The 22,833-nt window shown below is 35.9% G+C and overlaps 1 protein-coding gene across 1 annotated transcript in view; it reads right to left on the bottom strand.

Annotated features, from left to right (window-relative positions):
- Positions 1-22,833, bottom strand: part of LOC113509255 (nephrin) — a 530,072-nt gene that overhangs the window by 23,870 nt on the left and 483,369 nt on the right. Inside the window, exon 9 of the mRNA XM_052902625.1 lies at positions 20,330-20,460. Coding sequence (XP_052758585.1) covers positions 20,330-20,460 — 131 coding nt within the window. The remainder of the gene's footprint in view (positions 1-20,329; positions 20,461-22,833) is intronic.

Below are 22,833 nucleotides of genomic sequence, written 5' to 3'. Positions count from 1 at the left end.
TGGAAAGTGGTAACCGTCGCCTATAGACATGAGCAATACCATGGATATAACAGAGTACTGTTTCGACTATGATACCCCCTGTACGTTGTCATTCCTGAGGACTCAGGTGTTATTCCTCTGTACCTTGTAAATTCACTGTCATATCCCACCGTTCAAACTGAAACACAGCCATGCAAACACAACTGCTTCACGGTAGAAACACGAATGGGATAGAAATGCCCAAGTAAACGACTTTTGTACAAACTCTCCCTGTGGTAGGTAGTATGTAATTTAAATGTATGTATGTGGGAGGGTGTTATTTATATGTTTGTGTTATATATTTTTCTAGAAGTATTTACAGCTATCAATTTTATATTTAAACACCCAAGTCCCTAATTAACTATGAGTAAAGGGCGCTTTAATAATTTCGCAATAAAATCTAAAAATAACTTTCACTGCGCAACGCACAAATATTTACTTAATAAACCATGCAGGATTCAATCAACTGATATCTATGTTCAGGTCACTTACAAAAGGATGCGTTTATTATACTTTAATTTATTTATTTATTCATTAGTACATATATAGTATTTTCTCTCCCAAAATTAACTCTAAATTACATAATATAAAATTACATATATAAACGATAGTATATATGAATATATACTTACACATATATGATATATACTATATTATACACGGACTTAACACCAGATGGCGTTTTTTTGAAAGACAGTCTAGTCTAATGTCGACCGTAGACAGGAATAACAGAAAACACAATTGACAGTGCAACGTGATGATCAAATAAATAGAACAATAAAAACAATATTAATATCTACTTGTAGATACATACATTTCAATGTGCTACATTTAAATACTCACGATTGGTCTACCTAGAATCTCTTCGGTCGTAAGTATATAACGATTAAATAAATAAAGTTCTTGTTTTATTTGTGATAAAAAATACTTGTCATTAACATTAGAACATATGACAACATAACCTTCAAGAAAAGAGCATATTCCTTTTTAAAAGGCCGGCAGCACACCTGTAATACCATACCATAATAGTGTTGTGGGCGATCATGGGCGACGGTAGTCACTAACTATCAGGTGATCCGCATGCTCGCTTGCCCCCTGTGTTGTAAAAAAAAAAACTACTAACAGAATCAAGATCGACGCACACACGACCGTGTACAATGTACAATTGCCTTATTTACAATTCGCTCGAATGTTTCTTTACATTGAGACGGGTCGTCGAAAAAGAACCGGCGGGCTGCGTACTAATTGTTAGGGATATCGCAAAACGCGCCTCTCCCTGTTATCCCTTTGCCCTTTTTAATGAGGCCCCACCTTCGCAACCCGGAGTCTTAAAACGCTAAACGTGGGGGTACCCTTTCGCTACGTGCGAAGTAGTCGGCCCGGCGTATCTATACGTTATTTTCCATAGAGCGGAAAGGTCTCCAAAATCTTGATCGCGGAATCAATCCCGCGTGAAAGAAGCGCAAGTGATTCAATCAGGGCTGTCCATTATGTGTGGGACGAGTTTCATCGGGGCACAATCTCGTGGATGATCACAGGAGGTCGCCGGGGACGCTCGCCCCGCGCGCCTCACCCCGGCCGCACCCCGCGCTCCCCCGCCCCGGGAAATAGCTGCCATTAACGAATAAAGAGAGAGAATTTTCCACCTGATAACACTGTTTGCTTATGTTCTCCGAGAAAGGTATTCACAGCGCTTCTGTTATTGGATTCAATATGGGTATTTCTTTGTGAGTCGCATATATATTTGAAACAATGGCAGCCCTTGCGCTTTGTAAAGGGAATTATTATTTTCGCAAGAAGGTCTTTTTTAACACATTTTGTAAAAAAAAAAAATTAGTTATAAATAGGTGTACTAGGTTTTTTTACAACACAGGGGGCAAACGAGCATACGGCTCACCTGATGGTAAGTGACTACCGTTGCCCATGATCACCCACAACACCAACGGCATTGCAAGTGTGCTGCCGGTCTTCTAAAAAGGAATATGCTCTTTTCTTGAAGGTTATGTTGACGTATCGGTTCGGAAATACTGCTGCTGGAAGTTGATTTTAAAGAGTGGTTGTGCGTGAAAGAAAGTGCCTTGAAAAACGCACGGTGGAGGACCGCCACTCGTCCAGATGGTTGGGATGAAATTGTAGTTTGTGGCGGGTTGTACGATGGTGAAAATCAGCAGCAGGTATCAATCCGAACAATTCTTCAGAGCACTCCCCATGATAATCATCACGAGATTAATAGTTTATTACTGCTATAGTGGCCTGGAGGTTTGGTATAGTGTTGGATTTCGAGTATTCTTTCTCTTGCACGAATACACCGTGGCCACTAAGGCCACCTAAGGAACAAATCTCTTAGTGGGCTGTTTGTTTGTTAGTGGTTTTTGTTTGCTTGTTAGTGGCCTAGCAATATTCCATGTCAGGTTGACCTCTACGCAGTTCCTCTGGAAACCAGAGGAAGACTTTGTACAAAAGTCGATTGCTTGAGTACCTCTGTCCCATTCATGTTTCAACCGTGAAGCAGTTGTGTTTGCATGGCTGTGTTTCGGTTTAAAGGGTGGGATATGGCGTGAATTTACTGGGTACAGAGGAACAACATCTGAGTCCGTAGCAACGCATGGGGGCAACGTATGTGGGGTATCATGGGCGAAACAGTATACTCTGTTATGTTCATGGTACTGTTCATGTGTATAGGCGACGGTTACCACTTTCCATCAGGTGGGCCGTCAGCTTGTTTACCATTCTAAGTTGTATAAAAAAAAAAAACCATCGTGCTGAATACCAAGTGTATTTATCACGATGAGCTAACTGATCTGTCTTTTTATGTTCACCTTTTATCCCTCACTGGTGCCTTGCCAGACGATACCGATACCGCAGGCGGGGTTAGTTATATATAGGGTTATATATTCTATTTCTACCCATATAAAAAAAAATAGCCCCATTGCTAGTTAACCATATTAGCGCTCTATCAACTCCACGTGGTTTCCCCTGGTTCATCCTCATCTATCATCCCTCACTGGTTGTCCGTCAACGTATGCCGATAACGTAACACAACTATACTTTCATCCATTAAAAAAAAAAACATTGCATTCTTTGTCAATATCACCATAATTTAGTATAATTCTTATTGTATACTAGCGGCCCGTCTCGGCGTCGCACGGGTGGACATTTTTAACATTTTCCTTCACTGCTCTGCTCCTATTGATCGTAGCGTGATAAAAAGTTTACTATAACCTGCCCAGGAGTATGAAGAATAATTGTACTAAATTTTGTTAAAATCCGTCGAGTAGTTTTGGTTTCTATAACGAACATACAGGCAGACAGACAAAAATTTTACTGATTGCATTTTTGGCGTCAGTATCGATCACTAATCACCCCCTGATAGTTATTTTGGAAATATATTTCATGTACAGAATTGACCTCTCTACAGATTTATTATAAGTATAGATGGTGCGTTCACGCTCACTTTTTATTTTTATCCGAGCAGTAAGTGCTTTATATTATTCTCAATTTCGTGTATAATATAGTATATGTCATATATGTGTAAGTATATTTGTTATTTATATATATTTATTCGTTTATATATGTAATGTATGTATATCAATAATTAGTAGTACCGCATTCGAGTATTCTGACACTTCCCTATGGTTGACTGGGAGAGAATGCTTTTAGCATTAAGTCCGCCATGTACACATATTTGTACTAATGAATAAATAAATAAATATATGGTGTACACTATATACATTATATAAAAATACAAAATTTAAGCAGAGTTTTGACTATAAGGATATTGTTTAAAGCAACAGTGTATTGTAAATAATAGGTTGTTAACGAGATTCTGATTTCTTTATGTTTATCAACAACTAGAAGAACTTGTTAAAGTTACTAATTAACGACGCTAAATTTAGCAAACGTACAACAGCGTAATACTATTAGCGATATTGTTATTTTAATCTATTACAAAATAAATACGAAATTAAATTATCTTTTATAATTTTACTTCAACGATCTTTGGTCTAGTAAATTAAATAGATTCCGTTACCTATGTTAGATTGACAAGTAAGGGATTTAAAAAAAAATGACATCATTGAGGGTCGATATACACATAATGACATATTAGAATTGATTTTTAATATTTATTCTAAACATATTTTGACTTCCAAAAGAAGTATTTCAATTTGTCTGATTTATTAGATGATTTTAAGCGATTTTATATATACCATATATGCTTTCGAATTAGCAATGAGGAGGTCCTGCTTAGGGTTAAGGAAAAAAGACAAATTATTAGAACTATTGAGGACAGAAGAGGAAAAATGTTGGGACACTTGATACGACACGACGAACTTATGAACATTATAACAGAAGCTAAGATAGAAGGAAGGAGAGGGAGGGGGAGACCGAGACATAGTTACATCAGGCAGATCAAGGAAGGAGTTGGTGTCGTGTCGTATCAAGAGGTGAAGAGACTCGCTGAAAATCGTAGTGAGTGGCAAGAGCTCCACCGACAAGAGCGCAGCTCTTAAATAGGATAGATAGATAGATAGATATATGATTTATTCGCCAATAGACTCAATTTTATTTTTGTAATAATCAAAGGTGACGTTTTTCTTTACGGTGGGGAAGAACTGTTCTCGATCCTGTACAAGCATACCCAGTGCAGGACAATTACTCGCTAGATGGAGTAATGACCTCTTAATGTATTGCAGAGAGTCAGTGGATGCAGGTGGTTTAAGAGCATTCTTTACGGCAGTCTCTGTAGAGACCTATATTCGGCAGTGAATATGTAAATTAAGTTCGTATCGGATACAAATCTATTTAGTAATATCACAGAATTAAAATAGCGTTCTACAAATTACTGAAACGGTCCCAAGGGGTGCGATCTACTACCATTTAGGTATTAATACAAGATAACTCCACTCTGCAAAACCCAATTACAAATACTGTCATAACAATTTAGTTGAAATACCATTGTAACAGTGTCGTAGATTGGTATTATCTCCGCGGATCGGCGGCGGGAGTTTAAAGACATTACACCGAGCCCGGGCAAGTTCACCAAATCCCCCCGGTGCGAGTATTTCGTACTGATTCCGCTGTAATTTCAGATTTGTTTCCTATTGAATCTATGACGTTTATAAAATGTCTTTTATTTTATTATTTTCACTTATTAATTATTGATTAGTGACACGAATAATTGAATAAATAAGTTTCAATGATTGTGACGACGTTGTGTGTATGAACAGAATGTATCCAACGTTAGCCCACAAAAAGTTTCAATTTTTATTTTTCTTAGATTATATACATAGATAGAGTGTCTCCATAGAAATGCTTCAGAAAAAACGGTTCAACTTTTTCATACAATTTTGCGTAATAAATAGTTATGGGTGGTTCGTTTATAATTTCTATAGTTATGTTGTCTTATAATTTCTACATATTTTTAATACGTAAACACTTATTTTATTTTACTTATTAAATAATACGTCAAGATACATTTTATGCGTAATCATATAGAACACTGATAAAAAAATCGTGTCAACTAATTTGACAATTAGCTGACAAAAAGTTGACCCGTTTTTGAGGCTTGAAACTTTATTTATATAATCTAAGTTATTTTTATATAAAACAAGTGATCCAGCCCGATTTCGCAATTTTCTTTTTAAGAATTTTGGAAAATAATATATATCTATGTTACTCGCTGATAGAGTAGCTTTTTACAGGTGAAAGAATTTTTAAAATCGGTTAGTACCTTTTGAATTTATTTAGGTATTATAAACAAACAATAAACGATCAAATCTTTTCTCTTTATAATATTAGTATAGAAGTATATATATGATTATTATATAGTATTTGTACACTATAATAAGTTATATAGTCACAGTATCTATTCAAAATTTATTTTAAATATATTAACTATGTTGCATAACCATAAAAATTTGACGTTCATAAGCGGCTAAAATGTCCTACATGAATAAATTATTTTTGAATTTGAATTTGAATTTGAACCATTACTGCAATAATCGTCTGCATGAATAAACTGGTTTCGATTTAATTTGATTTGATATATTACATACATACATACATATTTGTCACGCCTGTCTCCCATTAGGGTAGGCAGATATATTACATAATATATGAAATCAAACCAAATCGAAACAACACATATTCTGCCATATTGATATGTTCCTGATCTAAAATTGAACACATGAAAAGATAGATTAATACTAGTTTACACAGTACAAAAGAGTTGTAACATCCCAATAAATAGACAAAGTACAATTAATTTTTGTTCAAATCACCGTTAACAGCTGTGGGTACCGACCACCCCATCCCGGTGCACCACGGCAGTCACTACACCCGTTCCGACTTGAACCATTCAGCACCTAAGTATAGGATATTAATTTAATAACCAGCATTACCCAATCCCGTTCGTCCAATTCACCATTATTCGTATTTGGAATAATAAAATATGATTTTGCATTAGCGCGCCGCGCCGGCAGCTGCCCCGTAAACCGTCTAGTATAAGTTATCGGCCGGCTGACTCCTCGGTGAGTAATTGTTCAGATTATAATATATATAAATTTCCACGAAATTTATGATGGCTTAAGACGTAAAATTTATGCGGTGTCTTATTATTCTGACGGCTCATTCGTGGGTAGTTAATGGTGAGGTGGGTGCTCGTGTGCCTACCGCGTACTCGAAGACCGACCGCCGAGCCATGTCTCATGTCTCAGTTTAATTGATATTACTTAATTAATTGTTGTGTAATGCGATGGAGATTTGTATATTTTTTTTTTTGTGTATACAATCCTACTTATATTATAAATGTGAAAATTTGTAAAAACATTAAAATCTTTGTATGAGTATCTATATTTGTATTTTAATTTTATTTTATCCTCAATACTTCATGTGTTAATTTAAGTTGTTTGTGAGAAGACATAAATAAATATATTATTATTATATTTGTTATCAATCACGTCTAAATGTGCTTTAACTAACGATCTTTGAATTAAATGTGGTACAGGAATAGGTTGTATCTTTTATAGAATACTTTACATACTAATGTACTAGGGCAAAGTAGCAGTAAATTGCTAGTTATTATATAAATTACGAAAAGTGGGTAGTTTGTCGGTATTTTATAATATACACTTTGGCAAATACAAGCAACAAAGGCACGGTTTAATACTATTTTTTCTCCTTTTATCACCGAATTACAAGACGAAGCGTCAACCTTATTTGTATGTAGTGGAAATCCACAAACAGTCATGAAGAGATTCACGACAAGATTTTGTAAGTGAAAAAAGATCAGTAACGTCAATTGTTACAAATTTAAAGTGGGACTATGAGTAATATGAAAGTAAATCCCATCAATTACTAAAAGAATTTTCAAAATGGTTACTTATACTAAATATAAAAAAAAAAAAAAAATTCGAAGCAAATGCTTTCTACTTTTGGAAGTCGCTTAAAGTTGAGGAGCAATTCAACATAGTCCGTTTCACTTTATGTGTACTTTTAGCACCAGAAGATTCAATATACACGTACCGTGTTAGTAATTGGGAGGTTAGTCGCCATTGCTATTAATATACCTTATCAGGTCGACCTCCACGCGATTCCCTTTGGAAACCATCGTGATGAATTTGTCGTTAAATTCGTCACGAAAGACTAACCGACTTGCCTTTTTACCTTCACCAATCATCCTTCACTGGTGCCCCGCCAGTGTATACCGATAGCGCAGGCGGGATTACCATTCCATTATCATTCATAAAAAAAATATACACGTAGCCGTAATGGCACAAAAGTCGCATAAAAGCGCAAAACAAGTACGATGATTAAATAATTATCAAAATGTTTGTCAAGTAATCAGGGAGGCAAGTCGTCGCCGGCTGAAGCGGGAGCTTTAATATTAAACAGGTCTGATGCGAGTCACGAGCCCCACTCCACCCTGGCAATTTAATATTTTTCCCAACGAAGTGGCTGCCACTCGCGAATTCAAACACAAACGTCACTAAATAAATACGTTCGGGAAAACAAATCTTTGTCATTGAGTCACTAATTTGACAGCTGAGTATTGATTTTGCTGCTTTGTATTGGGCGACGAAATGTCCAAATAGTTTATATTGTTAATAATATTAGCTCACATCTTTTTGGAATAAATTTTCTTACATTTTTATGTAACTTAGAATGGCAAACAAGCTGGCGGCCCACCTGATGGAAAGTGGTAACCGTCGCCTATAAACATGAGCAGTACCATGGACACAACAGAGTATACTGTTTCGCCCATGATACCCCCCATGCGTTTCCATTCCTGAGGACTCAGATGTTATTCCTCCGTACCCTGTAAATTCATTGCCATATCCCACCCTTCAAACCGAAACACAGCTATGCAAACACAACTGCTTCACTGGTTGAAACACGAATGAGACAGAGGTGACTAAGCAAACGACTTTTGTACAAAGTCTCTCTCTGGTATTTACCAAGGAATCCTAGTTCCGTATTTAACAAAAAGGAAATCTTTGTAATACCCACATGATTGTATGATAGTTTGTTTAGGGAAATAATAATAATCAGCAACAAACTTTCAAATACATTCAAAAATACATACATGGGGGGGGGGGGGCAGTAGTTGCCATGCTAGGCAGACGAATTGGCAACCGCAGTTAGGCTTTTGGTGATGTTTTATGAGGGACGCTGCTGCCCCTCTCCATTATAAGCTCCCTTAGTCGTCTCATACATCAGTATTCATTACTTATTAAAATAGTAGGATACATAGAACTACATTTGCTGCGTGTCTTGGCACAGAATAGGCCATCCTTTCCTATTCCGTGGACGTCGTTAGAGCCAACTAAGGGTGGGCGAGGGATGGGCAGCAGCGTCCTTTAAAAACATTTCTAACGCCTGACTGCGGTTGCTAATCCGCCTACCAAAGCATGGCTACTACTGGCAAAACCCCCTAAAGAGGAGGCTTATGTTCAGCAGTGGACAGTTAGGGGCTGATATGATGATGACAGAACAAGATAAAATTGAAACGTTTCCTCAATATCGAAGCGATCTACAATTCCAAACAAGTTGTTAGTCAAAAAACAACATGTTCGATATCGTAGCTGATTTTCGTTCCGTCACCAATAAAAATACGGGCGCAGCGAGCAGGAAGAAATGAAACATAAAATAGTGCAATTTGTAAATAAACAACACAATCACAAAACAATAACGCTCCCAATCAGATACGTATACCGGATGCCGGATCCGTACGCAACAATAGTTTCCCGAAACAAAGTGTTCTCAAGCGTGGTGGGCTCTTTATAGAGCGCGCTGTTTTATTAGCGCATTATTGCCATTCTTATCTACTTATTGTTTCAGTGGAGCAATTCGGGACTTTCGAGGAGGTCGAATGTCGGTAATTCGTTTTCTTTATGTCCGACGAATAACGTTTTCTTTGTATAACTTTTGTTACATCTTGCGAAAAGTCAGGGATGTACGAGGTTTGTCCGTGATAAAAAGTTCCCAGAGGACCGTTGGCAAATGGCCGGCCTCCGCACTCTGTCATAATGTCATATCGGGTCTCAAGTGTCCTTGCTCCCTCACCTGCCTTTTACTTATTGTTTCAGTGGAGCAATTCGGGACTTTCGAGGAGGTCGAATGTCGGTAATTCGTTTTCTTTATGTCCGACGAATTTTAACCTTTGTAGGCTTATTTTTACTTTTGTTACATCTTGGTGTTGCATAACCAGGATGTAGAAAAGTCAGGGATGTACCTTACATAGATATTTTGCTTATTCAATATCAAGTACCTCGACTAATGTCCTCAGGAATGTTAACGCTTGGGGGGTATCATGAGCGAAACAGTATACTCTGTTATGTCCATGGTACTGCTCATGTTTATAGGCGACGGTTACCACTTTCCATCAGGTGGGCCGTCAGCTTGTTTGACATTCTAAGTTATATAAAAAAAAATCCAAAATTTCGAAGACGGACGAAATAGAAATATGATGTTAAAATTACATAATACATATCGATTAAAATTAATAAAAATGTTAAAATATCGTTCCTCTGGACTATTATGAGGTAGGATTTATGATAAACGAAATGTAAAGCTCCAGAAATCTATAATATGACATAAGTCAGATCTATTTAAGGGATTACTAGAAAAACAAACGAGGATAGTCAGCACAGCGTAGTAATACCAGGCTAATATTATATTATCTTATCTTTTGGGGACTATTAGATACCAGTGCCCAGTTTATTTCAAAGTGGCACGAAACATTTCTGGTTCATTATTAGTCCTAAAATAACGTACGCGGGGTGAAAACATTCTGTTGTGACCTTTGAAGGCTACAGCAAACATCACGCAACACACATGCGAGCGGAAACAATTCATTATAACGTAATAAAGCGAGAATCTCCGCGGAGCCGTAACACAACGAAAAGTCAAATAAAGCCAGTGTAATGTACTCGTCGAATAACTGCTCCGATGTAAAGAAACTAGCTGTAAGCCGCGGCTTTGTTCGTGCTCTTATCGTGATGTTAATAATTCTATAATCTTCTCCAGTACTGCAATTGTCCTAAGTATAGCTGCTCACGATTAAGGGTCCCGAATGATGCAGAAACTAATTAAGCTTACTCCACTGAATTATACGAAAATTAAACTAGTAATTATTAGATTTAAATACTATATAATATGTAAGTGTTAAAGGTTGCCACATTAGGCAAAACCGGTAATGGCATCGTTGTAATTACGTGCTTGAATAAGTAAACATAATTGTTCTACTGTTTACCTATTTGATTAACTTAATAAAATATTAAAGCATGGTACAATTAAGTCAATTATATAATCTATATGAATAAAACATTTGTATATATGAACACATAATTGTATAGGTGTAAGATACTCGAGAAGCTGAAGACCGTGCGAAATGGAATAACATCATAAGAGGGGCAACAGACACCTTTCAAGGACACGACCTTCAGTAATGAAGTGGACGGAGAGAGAGAAGAGACTCGTAGAAGAGAGCAAATGGTCAAGACATCTATATCAGGAATTCGTTCTAGAGGACTCCAGCGTTCCAGCCTCTTTGGTCATGCTAGGCTATGCTGGCCAGTAAATAATAATAAGTGAGAATGAAAACGCAGGTCAGTTAGCCCATCGTGATGAATACACTAGGAATTCAGCATAATGGTTTCCAGGTGCGACCACGTGGAAGGCGACTTGACAGGGTATATTGCTAGCGATGGGACTACCAGTCCGCATTACAAACAATCCCTCCCCCCCCCCCCCGGAAAGTAGTAGTTAATAGAATCTTCTGCACTAATTAATATTACTTGGCCACCATTACCATATGGAATTTACTGAGAGCGAGATTTAGAGGGACACAAGATGAATATTATGTGACGATATATCACGTAGCTCGTTTAGAGCGAAGCACCCCAAATAATATTGCGAAACTTAATTCCATGGGAAAGTTCCGAAGCCGCGGGCGGCGCGCAGCCACCGCGGTGTCACTAGTTACACAGATTTCCCCAGGCACGGGGCTTCTGTCACCTCCTGCCGTACGAGCATGCGGCGTTTAATATACCTACCGACGGTTAACCACCAATACCATCTAGCTGACACAAAATCCTTACTAATCCTACTGCCTATTTTGAATGCGAAAATTTGTGAGAGTGAATGACGATACTCTTTCAAGCAAAAACTAATCAACTGATAGATAGATAGGTAGACAAATAGACAATTTATTTACACCACCTACAGCAAACAAATTACAATAAAAAAAAAACATACCCATAATACACAATAAAAGAGACAAAAGAATGAAAACAAAAAAGCACAAAACAAAATATATAAACTTACAATCTCCCTTCTTTCCCTTCCTTTATGCGTGTGCCATAGTAACATAAAATGGTCACATCTCAATTTATTGCTTTGCCCTTAAAAGAGCAAGACACTGATATTCTGTTGTAGCCAAGAGTCAATCGCGAAACTCCTCATTAAAAATAACAATAAAAAGAAATATAAATAAAATGCACTGTATGTGTCCATTACATTCGCCTCCATTTGATATTATATTCTAACTAAATAAATAAATAACTTTCATATTTCATTCATAACCGATTTGAATGAAATTTGGTACATAGATAGGATATATCCCTAACTTAGAATACATAATGCTTTGTATACTCATTCACGTATCTATTAAAAAAATCGCATTAAAATCCGTTGCGTAGTTTTAAAGATCTAAGCATACATAGGGACAGACAGCAAAAAGCGATTTTGTTTTATACTATGCAGTGATAGTGAAGTAAGTATATTTGGAATTAATAACTACTATATAGTTTAAAATATATTTAGAGTTAACATATTTTCTTCAAAAATTTTATCCTTGTTAGACGATATTCGCGGTTAACCGTTTCTGTACTTTTCCTAGAGCTATGGCTGTGTATTTTGAATTAATTGATAAAATTATAGATAGGTACTACATATTATGGGCCCCATTGTAAACACATGTTTAGGTATTGACCTAATTTGAGTCGATTAGAGTAATTGTGCTCTATTATTTATAAGCGGTCTATTGCACGAAGAAATTTTAAGTGTTTGAATGTTGTAAATTATTCACACACGCTCTTGATTGGACTTCATTTGTTTGTTTTGTCTTGATTATAATTCGTTGTGATCGTTCGAGCCAAAGCTTAAGGGAGTGTGACAACATTAGTATTTTTTGTCAATTTAAGTAAAAAAAAAGAAACAATATATATATATATATATATATATATATATATATATAAATGAGAAGTGATACAAAAGACGGTCTTATCGCTAAGCAAGCTTTTACAGTTAACCTTAAGACAAGTTAAGACAAATTAACTATTACCTCTCTGTCTACCCCGTAAATGATATGAGACGAAAATAAATAAAAAGTTGTAACAAATAATTATTGGAAAATTGACACACAAATAAAGACAACAAAATTCAAAAAATCCAACAATTGATTTTTTTACGTTAAATATAAAGTTACAGATTATTGCTGTTATATTTTATACTGTTATGCTATGTTTTATAGTTCCTCCTCGATATAAACGAATGCTAACTTCCTAAAACCCATTAAAAGAAAGTCACAGCAGATGTCGTTAAAAAGATGCTGTACAAAAATTTAACTTATGTACCTTTGCATAGTGGTCGAAATTTTCATCATAACATTGAATGCCTAAATGTTATATAAAAGAACAAGTTCACTTTAAGTTGATCATGTCTGGATACCTTTTTAATGTCCGTTGCAAAAAAAAACCATAGCTGTAAAATTTTTTTAACCATTTTTCCTTTAATTTTGAACATGAATTATATCACCTTGATTTATTTCACGAATAAAAAAATCATGCAAAGAAGGGTTAACCACTTGAAACACATAACGAGTGGGGGGAAAGGGATTGTTAGCAATGGAGTTTGACAGCCAGCCAGCTAGCAATATACCCTATTAGGTCGACCTCCTTGGCTTACCCTTGGAAACCATCGTGAACAATTCTTGTTGAATTCGTCACGATGGGTTAACTGACCTGTTTCATCCTCACCTATCATCCCTCACTGGTGCCCCGCCGGTGTATACCGATAGCGCGGGTGGGGCTACCTTTCCATTATCACCCATTAAAAAACACATAACGAGTGGAGTGAAATTAGAATTACTCCGACCAAAGCAAACAAGCAACGAAAGAGTTATTGATGCATGCAGCGCGCCGCCGCCCGCGCCGCCCGCGCCGCCGCACCGCGCCGATAAAGAAAACATGTTGTTAGGCTGTTATGTTTTGCCAACCAACAAACTTTCAACTTTATTGTTTGCACATTCCTTGCGGAGGGAAACAATAATGTTGCTACGAATAGTTGTACATATATCTCATGGAAGTTTTATATGAATACATTTAGATAGTTGGCCCGATTTGCCGCCTCCGCGTGGTGGCGGGAAGACGCCAAGATTTCCCAAGGCTCGTGGTTTCCCCCGCGTGTCGGTGGCACGCGTTATTGTTTCAATAAATATAAGATACAAGTAAAAGTTTAATATTAAAAGTAATATATTAGCTAGGAGCCAGAGGAAGACTTTGTACAAAAGTTGATTGCTTGGGTACCTTTGTCCCAACCGTGAAGCAGTTGTGTTTGTATGGCTGTGTTTCGGTTTGAAGGGTGGGATATGGTAGTGAATTTACTGGGTACAGAGGATAACACCTGAGTCCTCAGGAATGGCAACGCATGGGGGGTATCATGGGCGAAACAGTATACTCTGTTATGTCCATGGTACTGCTCATGTCTATAGGCTACGGTTACCACTTTCCATCAGGTGGGCCGTCAGCTTGTTTGCCATTCTAAGTTGTATAAAAAAAAAGATATAAATAGAGAAATGTAATATGCTATGTGTAGAGTAATGGACGACGAGGTGGTATGAAGTCGTTGTGGTGAAGCCTGCATTTGTCTTACTGATTCTCGTCAAACACATTCGAATGCTAAGACTTCAAAAACGTTAAGAGACTAATGTATTTTTGGTTATAGAAATATAAAATTGAATTTCAATTATTTGGCGTCCGCTAGAGTTGAATTCGTTAACCTTTAGTTTGTGTTTTTTATTTTTTATTTTATTTGTTTTACTGTTTTTCATATTTATATTTCTGACGCACACTTGTGTCAGTTTGTGAGTTAAACGTTATATCTGTGAGTTACATTAGTGTAACTTTTATGTAGTGTTTATCTATTTATCTAATTTTTTTATACCACAAAGGTGGCAAACATACATACAGCCCGGCTGGTGGTAAATGCTTACTGTAACCTATGGACACCCGCAACACTAGGGATGACATTTGCGCGTTGCTGACCCTGAAGAAATCTTAATATAGTCTTTTTGAAGAGCCCCATTCTGTAATTTCTAGGGTAAACCTCGGCAGCGAGTTCATTCTACAGCCTGAGCGTTCGCAGGAGGAAAATCCTTTAAAACCACACTATACGCGACCATTAATTGACAAAAAGTCGCATAATTCATTAAAATAACGACCCCTTATTAAAATGTATGGATAATAAAATAATACTATGGATAATCTAATAAAAATTAACTCTAATTATCATAATATATATTTTTTAAAATATTTTTTAATTCAATTCACTCATAATCGTATTTTCTGATATTGCTCACAACTTGGGTTACATGTTTGTTTTTATTATTTACTTCATTTTCTCACACTGTATAACCATGTTAAGGTAAATGCTGTGAATACCTATAATAGGCATGTGCGTTAATATTGTATTATATTTAATGTTTGTTATACCTATATGTTATAATGCAATATGCTGTTGGTGTTCCTTAAATAAATAAATAAATAATCTATGTCCTGTTTGGTTTATCAACACAATAGAAATTAAAAAGTTTAGAAACTGTAAATTTTAAACATAAGCGTTGCATGAGAACTGGCCATTATAAAGAAACATTTTTAAAATATATATCCATGGAACGTAATAGATATTTAATTTTTTTTTCTTTTTTTTTTATACAACTTAGAATGGCAAACAAGCTGACGGCCCACCTGATGGAAAGTGGTAACCGACGCCTATAGACATGAGCAGTACTATGGACATAACAGAGTATACTGCTTCGCCCATGATACCCCCCATGCGTTGCCATTCCTGAGGACTCAGGTGTTATTCCTCTGTACCCTGTAAATTCACGCCATATCCCATCCTTCAAATCGAAACACAGCTAGCAAACACAACTGCTTTACGGTTGAAACACGAATGGGACAGAGGTATCCAAGCAAACGACTTTTGTACAAAGTCTCCTCTGGTCTTGTTTGCATTCTTTTAACATCAACCATTGTATTGCGTTGCACGTTTAAAGGATTTGGATTTAAAAATTTAGATGTCCATAATATATAAAAATATTGGTGGTTTTGGTAAATCGAATAAAGAATTATTACTTTCAACCGGTTGAAAATAAATTTTCGAATCAATCTGACTTTTGTGGATTCATATCAATTGTAACAAGCCCAGGGGACAGAAGTTGTGTTTTATATTATAATGAAACGAATTGCTCCACGCAGGGACTGGAAATATTGAAGAATTACATAACTTGAAATAGGTCAAACACAAAAGTAGGTCATTCACGAGAAAGAACATTATAACCTGTCCTCCACGCGAAATTGTGGGCACAATAGCTAGTTATATGATATGAAAGTTACCAGAATTATACAATGAGGCGGCCTAGATACTTAACACCAGGGAGCGCCACCAAGCGACGCTCAAGCGTAAATGTCCTTACTATGAGTTTTTAAATGTAAAAGTGAATTTATATGTTATGGTATACTTGTACTATAAAGGACAGTAACTCAGAAGGAAATGGATAAACTTAGAGCCTTTGAAATGTAGTGCTGGAGAAGAATGGAGAAAGTTAGCTGGAGAGATCGAATTAGCAATAAGGAGGTCCTGTTTAGGGTTAAGAAAAAGAGACAAATTGTAAGAACTATTGAGGACAGAAGGGGAAAAATGTTAGGACACTTAATACGACACGACAAACTTATGAACATTATAATAGAAGGTAAGATAAAAGGAAGGAGGGGGAGAGGGAGACCAAGACATAGTTACATCAGGCAGATCAAGGAAGGAGTTGGTGTCGCGTCGTATCAAGAGGTGAAGAGACTCGCTGAAAATCGTAGTGAGTGGCAAGAGCTCCACCGACAAGAGCGCAGCTCTTAAATAGGATAGATAGATAATACTATAAAGGACTTGTAAGGTCATAAGGCTACCTTTTATTTCAGTCAGTGAACATATCCCGATCCTGCGGACAAAGTCGCAAGTTTAAGCTAGTACAAATAATTAAATACCATAGAAGATATCTATATTATACCATCTCCCATAAAGTCGAGCTTGCACTGTGGATACTGGACAACCGATACACTTATATTTACAGATATACTTATTTTCTTTTTATAAAAAAAAAAAAAAACATATACTCGTACGTTACACATAGAAAAAAAAACAAACATACATATGTATAAAATGTCAAGTATTATGCGAGGATAGAACCAATGACCATCGAAAGCTGCAGCGATGTGTCAAGTAACTAGACGACAAAGGATTTCATATTATTGAATGAGTATCTGCTTGTGTAGGTATACAGTACGAGTATATATATATATGTATACAATTAACGATTTACTTTGTACATAGGTAGCGTGTACCCCGGTAGGTATATATAGCCCGGTTTAGGCACCGATCCCCTTTTAATATGTTGGCTAATGTTAACATTAATAATGAATAATTTAGGCCCCCGAGTGGGCGAGAGACATTGTCGCGAGAAAGCTTTTAAGTGACCCTCTTACGAGATGACCGCCTCGCCCATTACCCGGTGCCCGTCCAGCCCGTCCGGGCCATTACACGCCCGCCGTAAAACAAAAATTGACTGCATTGCAAAAATAACGTCAATTAAAATTTATAATACTCATACAAAAATCCCGCGGCGCGATCCCGTCCCGTGCGCAAATGACCACAGTAAATTTCACCAGTTTAATTCTGCCGCTATGGACGGCGCCATTTTTCAAAAACAATCACAATATAAAACAATGACGCGTGTCGTCGCAGGCCTAACAAATGGAGGCTATGTTTAAAGCGCTTACAACAGGCACAAAAAGTGACGTGAATATTGTGCGAGCGAGACGGGGCGTGTCGCGTGCGAGCGATCCTCTGCAACGCGACCGACCGATTGTTTAAAGAAAGGTAGTTTCTTTATTTGCGAATAATGTGATTATTTCTTACATTATTCTACGATATCTAGTTCATTTATTCGCATATTATACAAAATAAATTCATACAAATTATTATATATAATAAAAGTGACAATGGTATTAGAACGTGTGAAAACTGTATTGCGATGATATCGAGAAAAAACTATATATATTTCGCCCTATAATTGAACGGTAGAAGAAACATTTGAGAAAAATACGATCGGAATCAATCGGAAAATAAAGTACAATTTATTACTATCTATTACTAATTAGTTTATTTTCAATTTAATTATTTTTTTTATTGTATCATTGTTTTTGGTTGCTTAATTTCGACCTGAAAAGTATAGTAACTCACTTTAACGATAAAATTTCAAAAATAGCCCAATATACGCCATTAATATTAATTTGTGAGGAAAAGCTTAGCTTTTATACGTACATCAAAACAAACCGCCACTTGTATAATAAAATAGTACATATTCTGTTTTGTTTCATGAAATAAATATGTACAGCGCATCGTCTCACGCGTCAGTGTCATCCCACAAAACGTAACGTCAAATACAATCGCATCGGAAACAAGTCCGCTCAGTGCTCAGCGCCGGTGCGGGACGGATAAGTGGGTCGAGCTACGAACAAAAACGTGGAAACAATACAGAAAAAACAACACGCGTAGAGGCGGGCGCGGTGATGCGCGACGCGATCCGTGTAACAACGCGCGACTGATTGCCTCTGAAAGGGTGAGTTGGAAAAAATAAAAAAAAAAACTGTACATTGCTGATTAAAACGCGAGCGACACAGTACAAAGCGATTATCGGACCGTACACCGCCGTCTATTACTTTATACATACCCCACCCCCTCTGTCCCGTACCCCGAGCCCCGAGCCCGGTGCCCCGTGCCCCGTGCCCCACAGCGCGCCGCACCTCTCCCGTCGCACCGACTCATTGTTATTTTACATTGACGACAGATTAATTTGTTACAGTCAATCTTTTGTTATCGAAATCAAATTTCAATGTGTTAGCGGGATAAAATAGAATGACACTCGACGGTCTGCCTCGATTTACAGCGGCCGGCGTGGGTTTCCAGCCATCTGGACGCTTCACATTATTAATTTTATATCATAATATTGAGGGAATAAAGAATATTTTTATTTACTGTGGGAATTATTTTAAAAGTCCGGCTGCAATATTGGATAATAATTTGTAGTGTAGCTTAAAATCCTAATTATGTCCATACATTATATTTTCTCACTTTATTCAGCCATGGAATTGCAACACGTGTTGTTGTGTTTTTTTTTTTTTATGTAATACAGTGTAAAATAGAGGAAGTATCGGTAAGGAATGATATTTAACCCTTCTTTGCATGATTTTTTTTACTGGTGAAATAAATCAAGGTGATATAATTCATGTTCAAATTTAAAGGAAAAATGGTTAAAAAAATAAATTTGACACCTATGTTTTTTTTTCTACGATGGACATTAAAAACGTATCCAGACACGATCAACTGAAAGTGAACTTGTTCTTTTATATAATTTTTGGGCATTCAATGTTATGATGGAAATTTCCACCATTATGCAAAGAAGAGTTAAGGATGAAGTCAGGCTGTTGAGCCAGTCGTGGCAGGATTAACTATGATTAGGAATTAACTCCACAAAGTCACATCATCTTTATTTAAATAGACTTGTTTACAAACACTTTTAAATTGTTATTTTTTTATGAATGAAAGGTACCGCGTAGATGTTTACATGACGTTATTAAATTATGGACATAACTTTCTATTCCTAATAACTACTTGACAGCGATGGAATAATTTATCTATTTATTATATTTTTACCTACCTAACTGTTTCTTAAAGCCAAATAATTCAATTCTTAAGGCAAAGTAGATTTATAATAATAATAATAATAAACTCTTTATTGCGCACAGTAGAGATGTATACAAGGAGTATTTATACAGAATGTGCATATACAAAAGGCGGCCTTATCGTTAAAAGCAATCTCTTACAGACAACCTTATATTCAAAATTGGGGAACTATTTATCAAATATTTAGAAGTTATATTTAGACATATAAGAATATTTAGACATACTCTATGTCGAACAAGTAAGAAACATTCGAAAATGATTTTTTATAAAAAAATGAATATCTAGAAGTCCTGGGTGGGCATGGAGAGGCAATTTAATTAAAGTCAACTAAGCTAGTTGAGATTGTGCAGCAAACTATCATTGAAGATGCAGAGGTGTTATAAGACATGGAAACGTTGACTGTTTCAAATTCTCCAGCAATTCAAACGGAAGTTTATTTGCAACTACTTTAGGAGGAGCTAATACAGAGAACATTTTTTTTTTTACTTAATACTACCTGATTGCCACCATTCTGTAATTAGATAGTAGTTAGGATTTTAGGTTTACTTCAGTATATTAATAAATAATTTATTCACATCCTTTTTTTTCTTTAACTTTCCCCTAACATGACACTCTGGCCCTCTGTTGTTTACTAGTTTGAAAGCTAAAGAAGTTGATGCAAACTTCTTGAATTTTATTTCGTTGTGTTTTTTGCCTCAAATTATTAGGTAATATAATATAATTATGTACTCACGTCATGAAGCCAGGAGAGTTTCCTAGCGGGTGGGTTGGCACGCACGTGGCACTCGAAGTAAACGTCGTCTCCCTCCTTGATGTCTCCTGCCGCTAGTGAACTGCCTAACCGCAGCTTCACCACCGGTGGATCTGGGAATGACAATAGATTTTATTTTATACCGCTTAGAAGCAAAAGAGCACACGGCCTGTTTGGTCAACAATACCAGAGAAGTAACTAACTAATAAATTTCAGAAATGAAAATGATATGGCAATTCCACCTACGCCTCCGAGATATGCTGGCAAGCTAAAGGTCCATAGATCCGTTAATACAATAATTTCCTTTTCAAACGAAAATATAAACTGCATGGGGCACCTGCTCGGCGACAAATTTTTTTTTATACAATTTAGAATGACAATCAAGCTGACGGCCCACCTGATGGAAAGTGATAACCGTCGCCTACAGACATGAGCATTACCATTGACATAACAGAGTATACTGTTTCGCCCATGATACCCCCATGCGTTGCTATTCCTGAGGACTCAGGTGTTATTCCTCTGTACCCAGTAAATTCACGCCATATCCCACCCTTCAAACCGAAACACAGCCATGCAAACACAACTGCTTCACGGTTAAAATATAATGTGGATGACATTATACAAAGTTTCCTTCTGATTTATATATCCATAGTATAGTAGAATTATCCTAATTATCATAATAAGAGTATAAAGTATTATAAACTTTATTAGTACAATAAAACTGTAACAAAACGACGTCTGTGCATAGGAGATATTTAGGAAAAAATTATATTTTTTCCTATTTTTTTATTCTTAACAGTAAATCAATAATTACAGTAAATAATATTTTGTCTATCTGGTTGTTTAGGCATCATCCAAAAGCTACAGAACCCGATTGAATGTGGCTTTTATACTTTTATTTCTGAAATCTAATTTAAACTTTGGTGTATGTTTTATTTCAATACACGATCTGAAAGTAGGTGCTTACTTTCAAATTTTACAATGTATAAAGTTGGGGAGAAAAGCTATACTAGCTTAATATTTTAAAGTATCCATCACTCAATATAAGAACTCCATCGTGTTAGGTGGATATTTAAATATAATAATAATAAATTTATTTGCATTAAATAGGGTAGGTATCGGTGGTTTTATATTACATAAAGTGTCGTGCCTATATAGCCATTACAGAATAGCATGCAAATGTTACATTTTGATAGGAACTGATTAATTTATGTATCGACATTTGTACTAGATATTTGTCTATACTTTTTTTGAATTATTCGTCTACAGAGTATTTATTTATTTAGAGCTTTTGCTAAGTAACCATTTACATAATCCAATTTTCAATATGTTTAATGGATGTTCCTTTATATCCATAGGAATATTAATAAAGATTTTTAAACAAAACAAACTGAGCGTGTAATATTTATGTTGGTCTAAGGATAGGGTAACATTTGTTAGGCTTCCGAGGAATCCTTATTACACCAAACAAGAGAAACAGGAAGATTTCCTATAAGGCTGAGAAGCCATATATAGATGGGTTACTAGCTGTACTCGGTAAGGGGGCTTCCTTTCTATTATTTTGGATCTTTTCAATGTTTCATTATCCATAGCGTATAGTGTAAACACGTTGGGCATCCATTTCATTTGGAAATGTTATATTATTTCCTTTATTATTTTATTTTATCCGTATTTTTGTCCGTGTGCCCGGATATGCCGATTGACCGGGTCAAATAGTAGTCAATGCCCTTCTCTGCCGTAAATAGATATATTTATCCGTTACGGCACCAAGAGGCAACAAACAAACAAGCTCAGTATCAAGTTTATAATATTAGTAAGGAATCCGGTAACTTTTAATTAAAAAAAAAAAAAAAACACTTTGTATGTCTTTCTGAAGATTAAAAGGATATCGGTTCTGTTGTTTGTCTAGGTCTTAGTGAGCTGATCATGTCGACTTTCGTTTTTATATTAGGCACTTTTTTTTATACCACTAAGTGGTTACCGTAGCCTATGAACACCTGCAATACCAGAGGTATTACACGCGCGTTGCTGACCCTGAAGAAATCTCTTTTGAACTTTATGCTGTAGTCTCTTAGGAAAACACTGTTAATTTAATTATTATTTATTGGAAATATGAATGACTCATAAAATATCTTTTATTATTGGCTATATCTATTTATTGTCATATATATATATATATATATATATATATATATATATATATATATATATATATATATATATATATATATATATATATATATATATATATATATATATATATATATATATATATATATATATAGGGTTGCATGTATGTATCTTTATATATCAGCCGAGCACTTAATATAAGTTAATTAGAAAATAATCCATCTTTCTTTTTTTATTAATATTCTTGTAATGTAATTGTGCTATACTAAAACTAGTAATTAAATTACTCAAAGTATATATAGATTTAGTAGGAGTATGCTGTAAGTAGAAAATGCTAGCTGGCTGAAATGACGATA

This window comes from Galleria mellonella, unplaced genomic scaffold (assembly GCF_026898425.1).
Source record: "Galleria mellonella isolate WM207_F2 unplaced genomic scaffold, CSIRO_AGI_GalMel_v1 utg93, whole genome shotgun sequence".
Classification (NCBI taxonomy): domain Eukaryota; kingdom Metazoa; phylum Arthropoda; class Insecta; order Lepidoptera; family Pyralidae; genus Galleria; species Galleria mellonella.
Note: the sequence above shows the minus strand (reverse complement) of the source record. Positions and strands in the feature narration are given on the sequence as shown.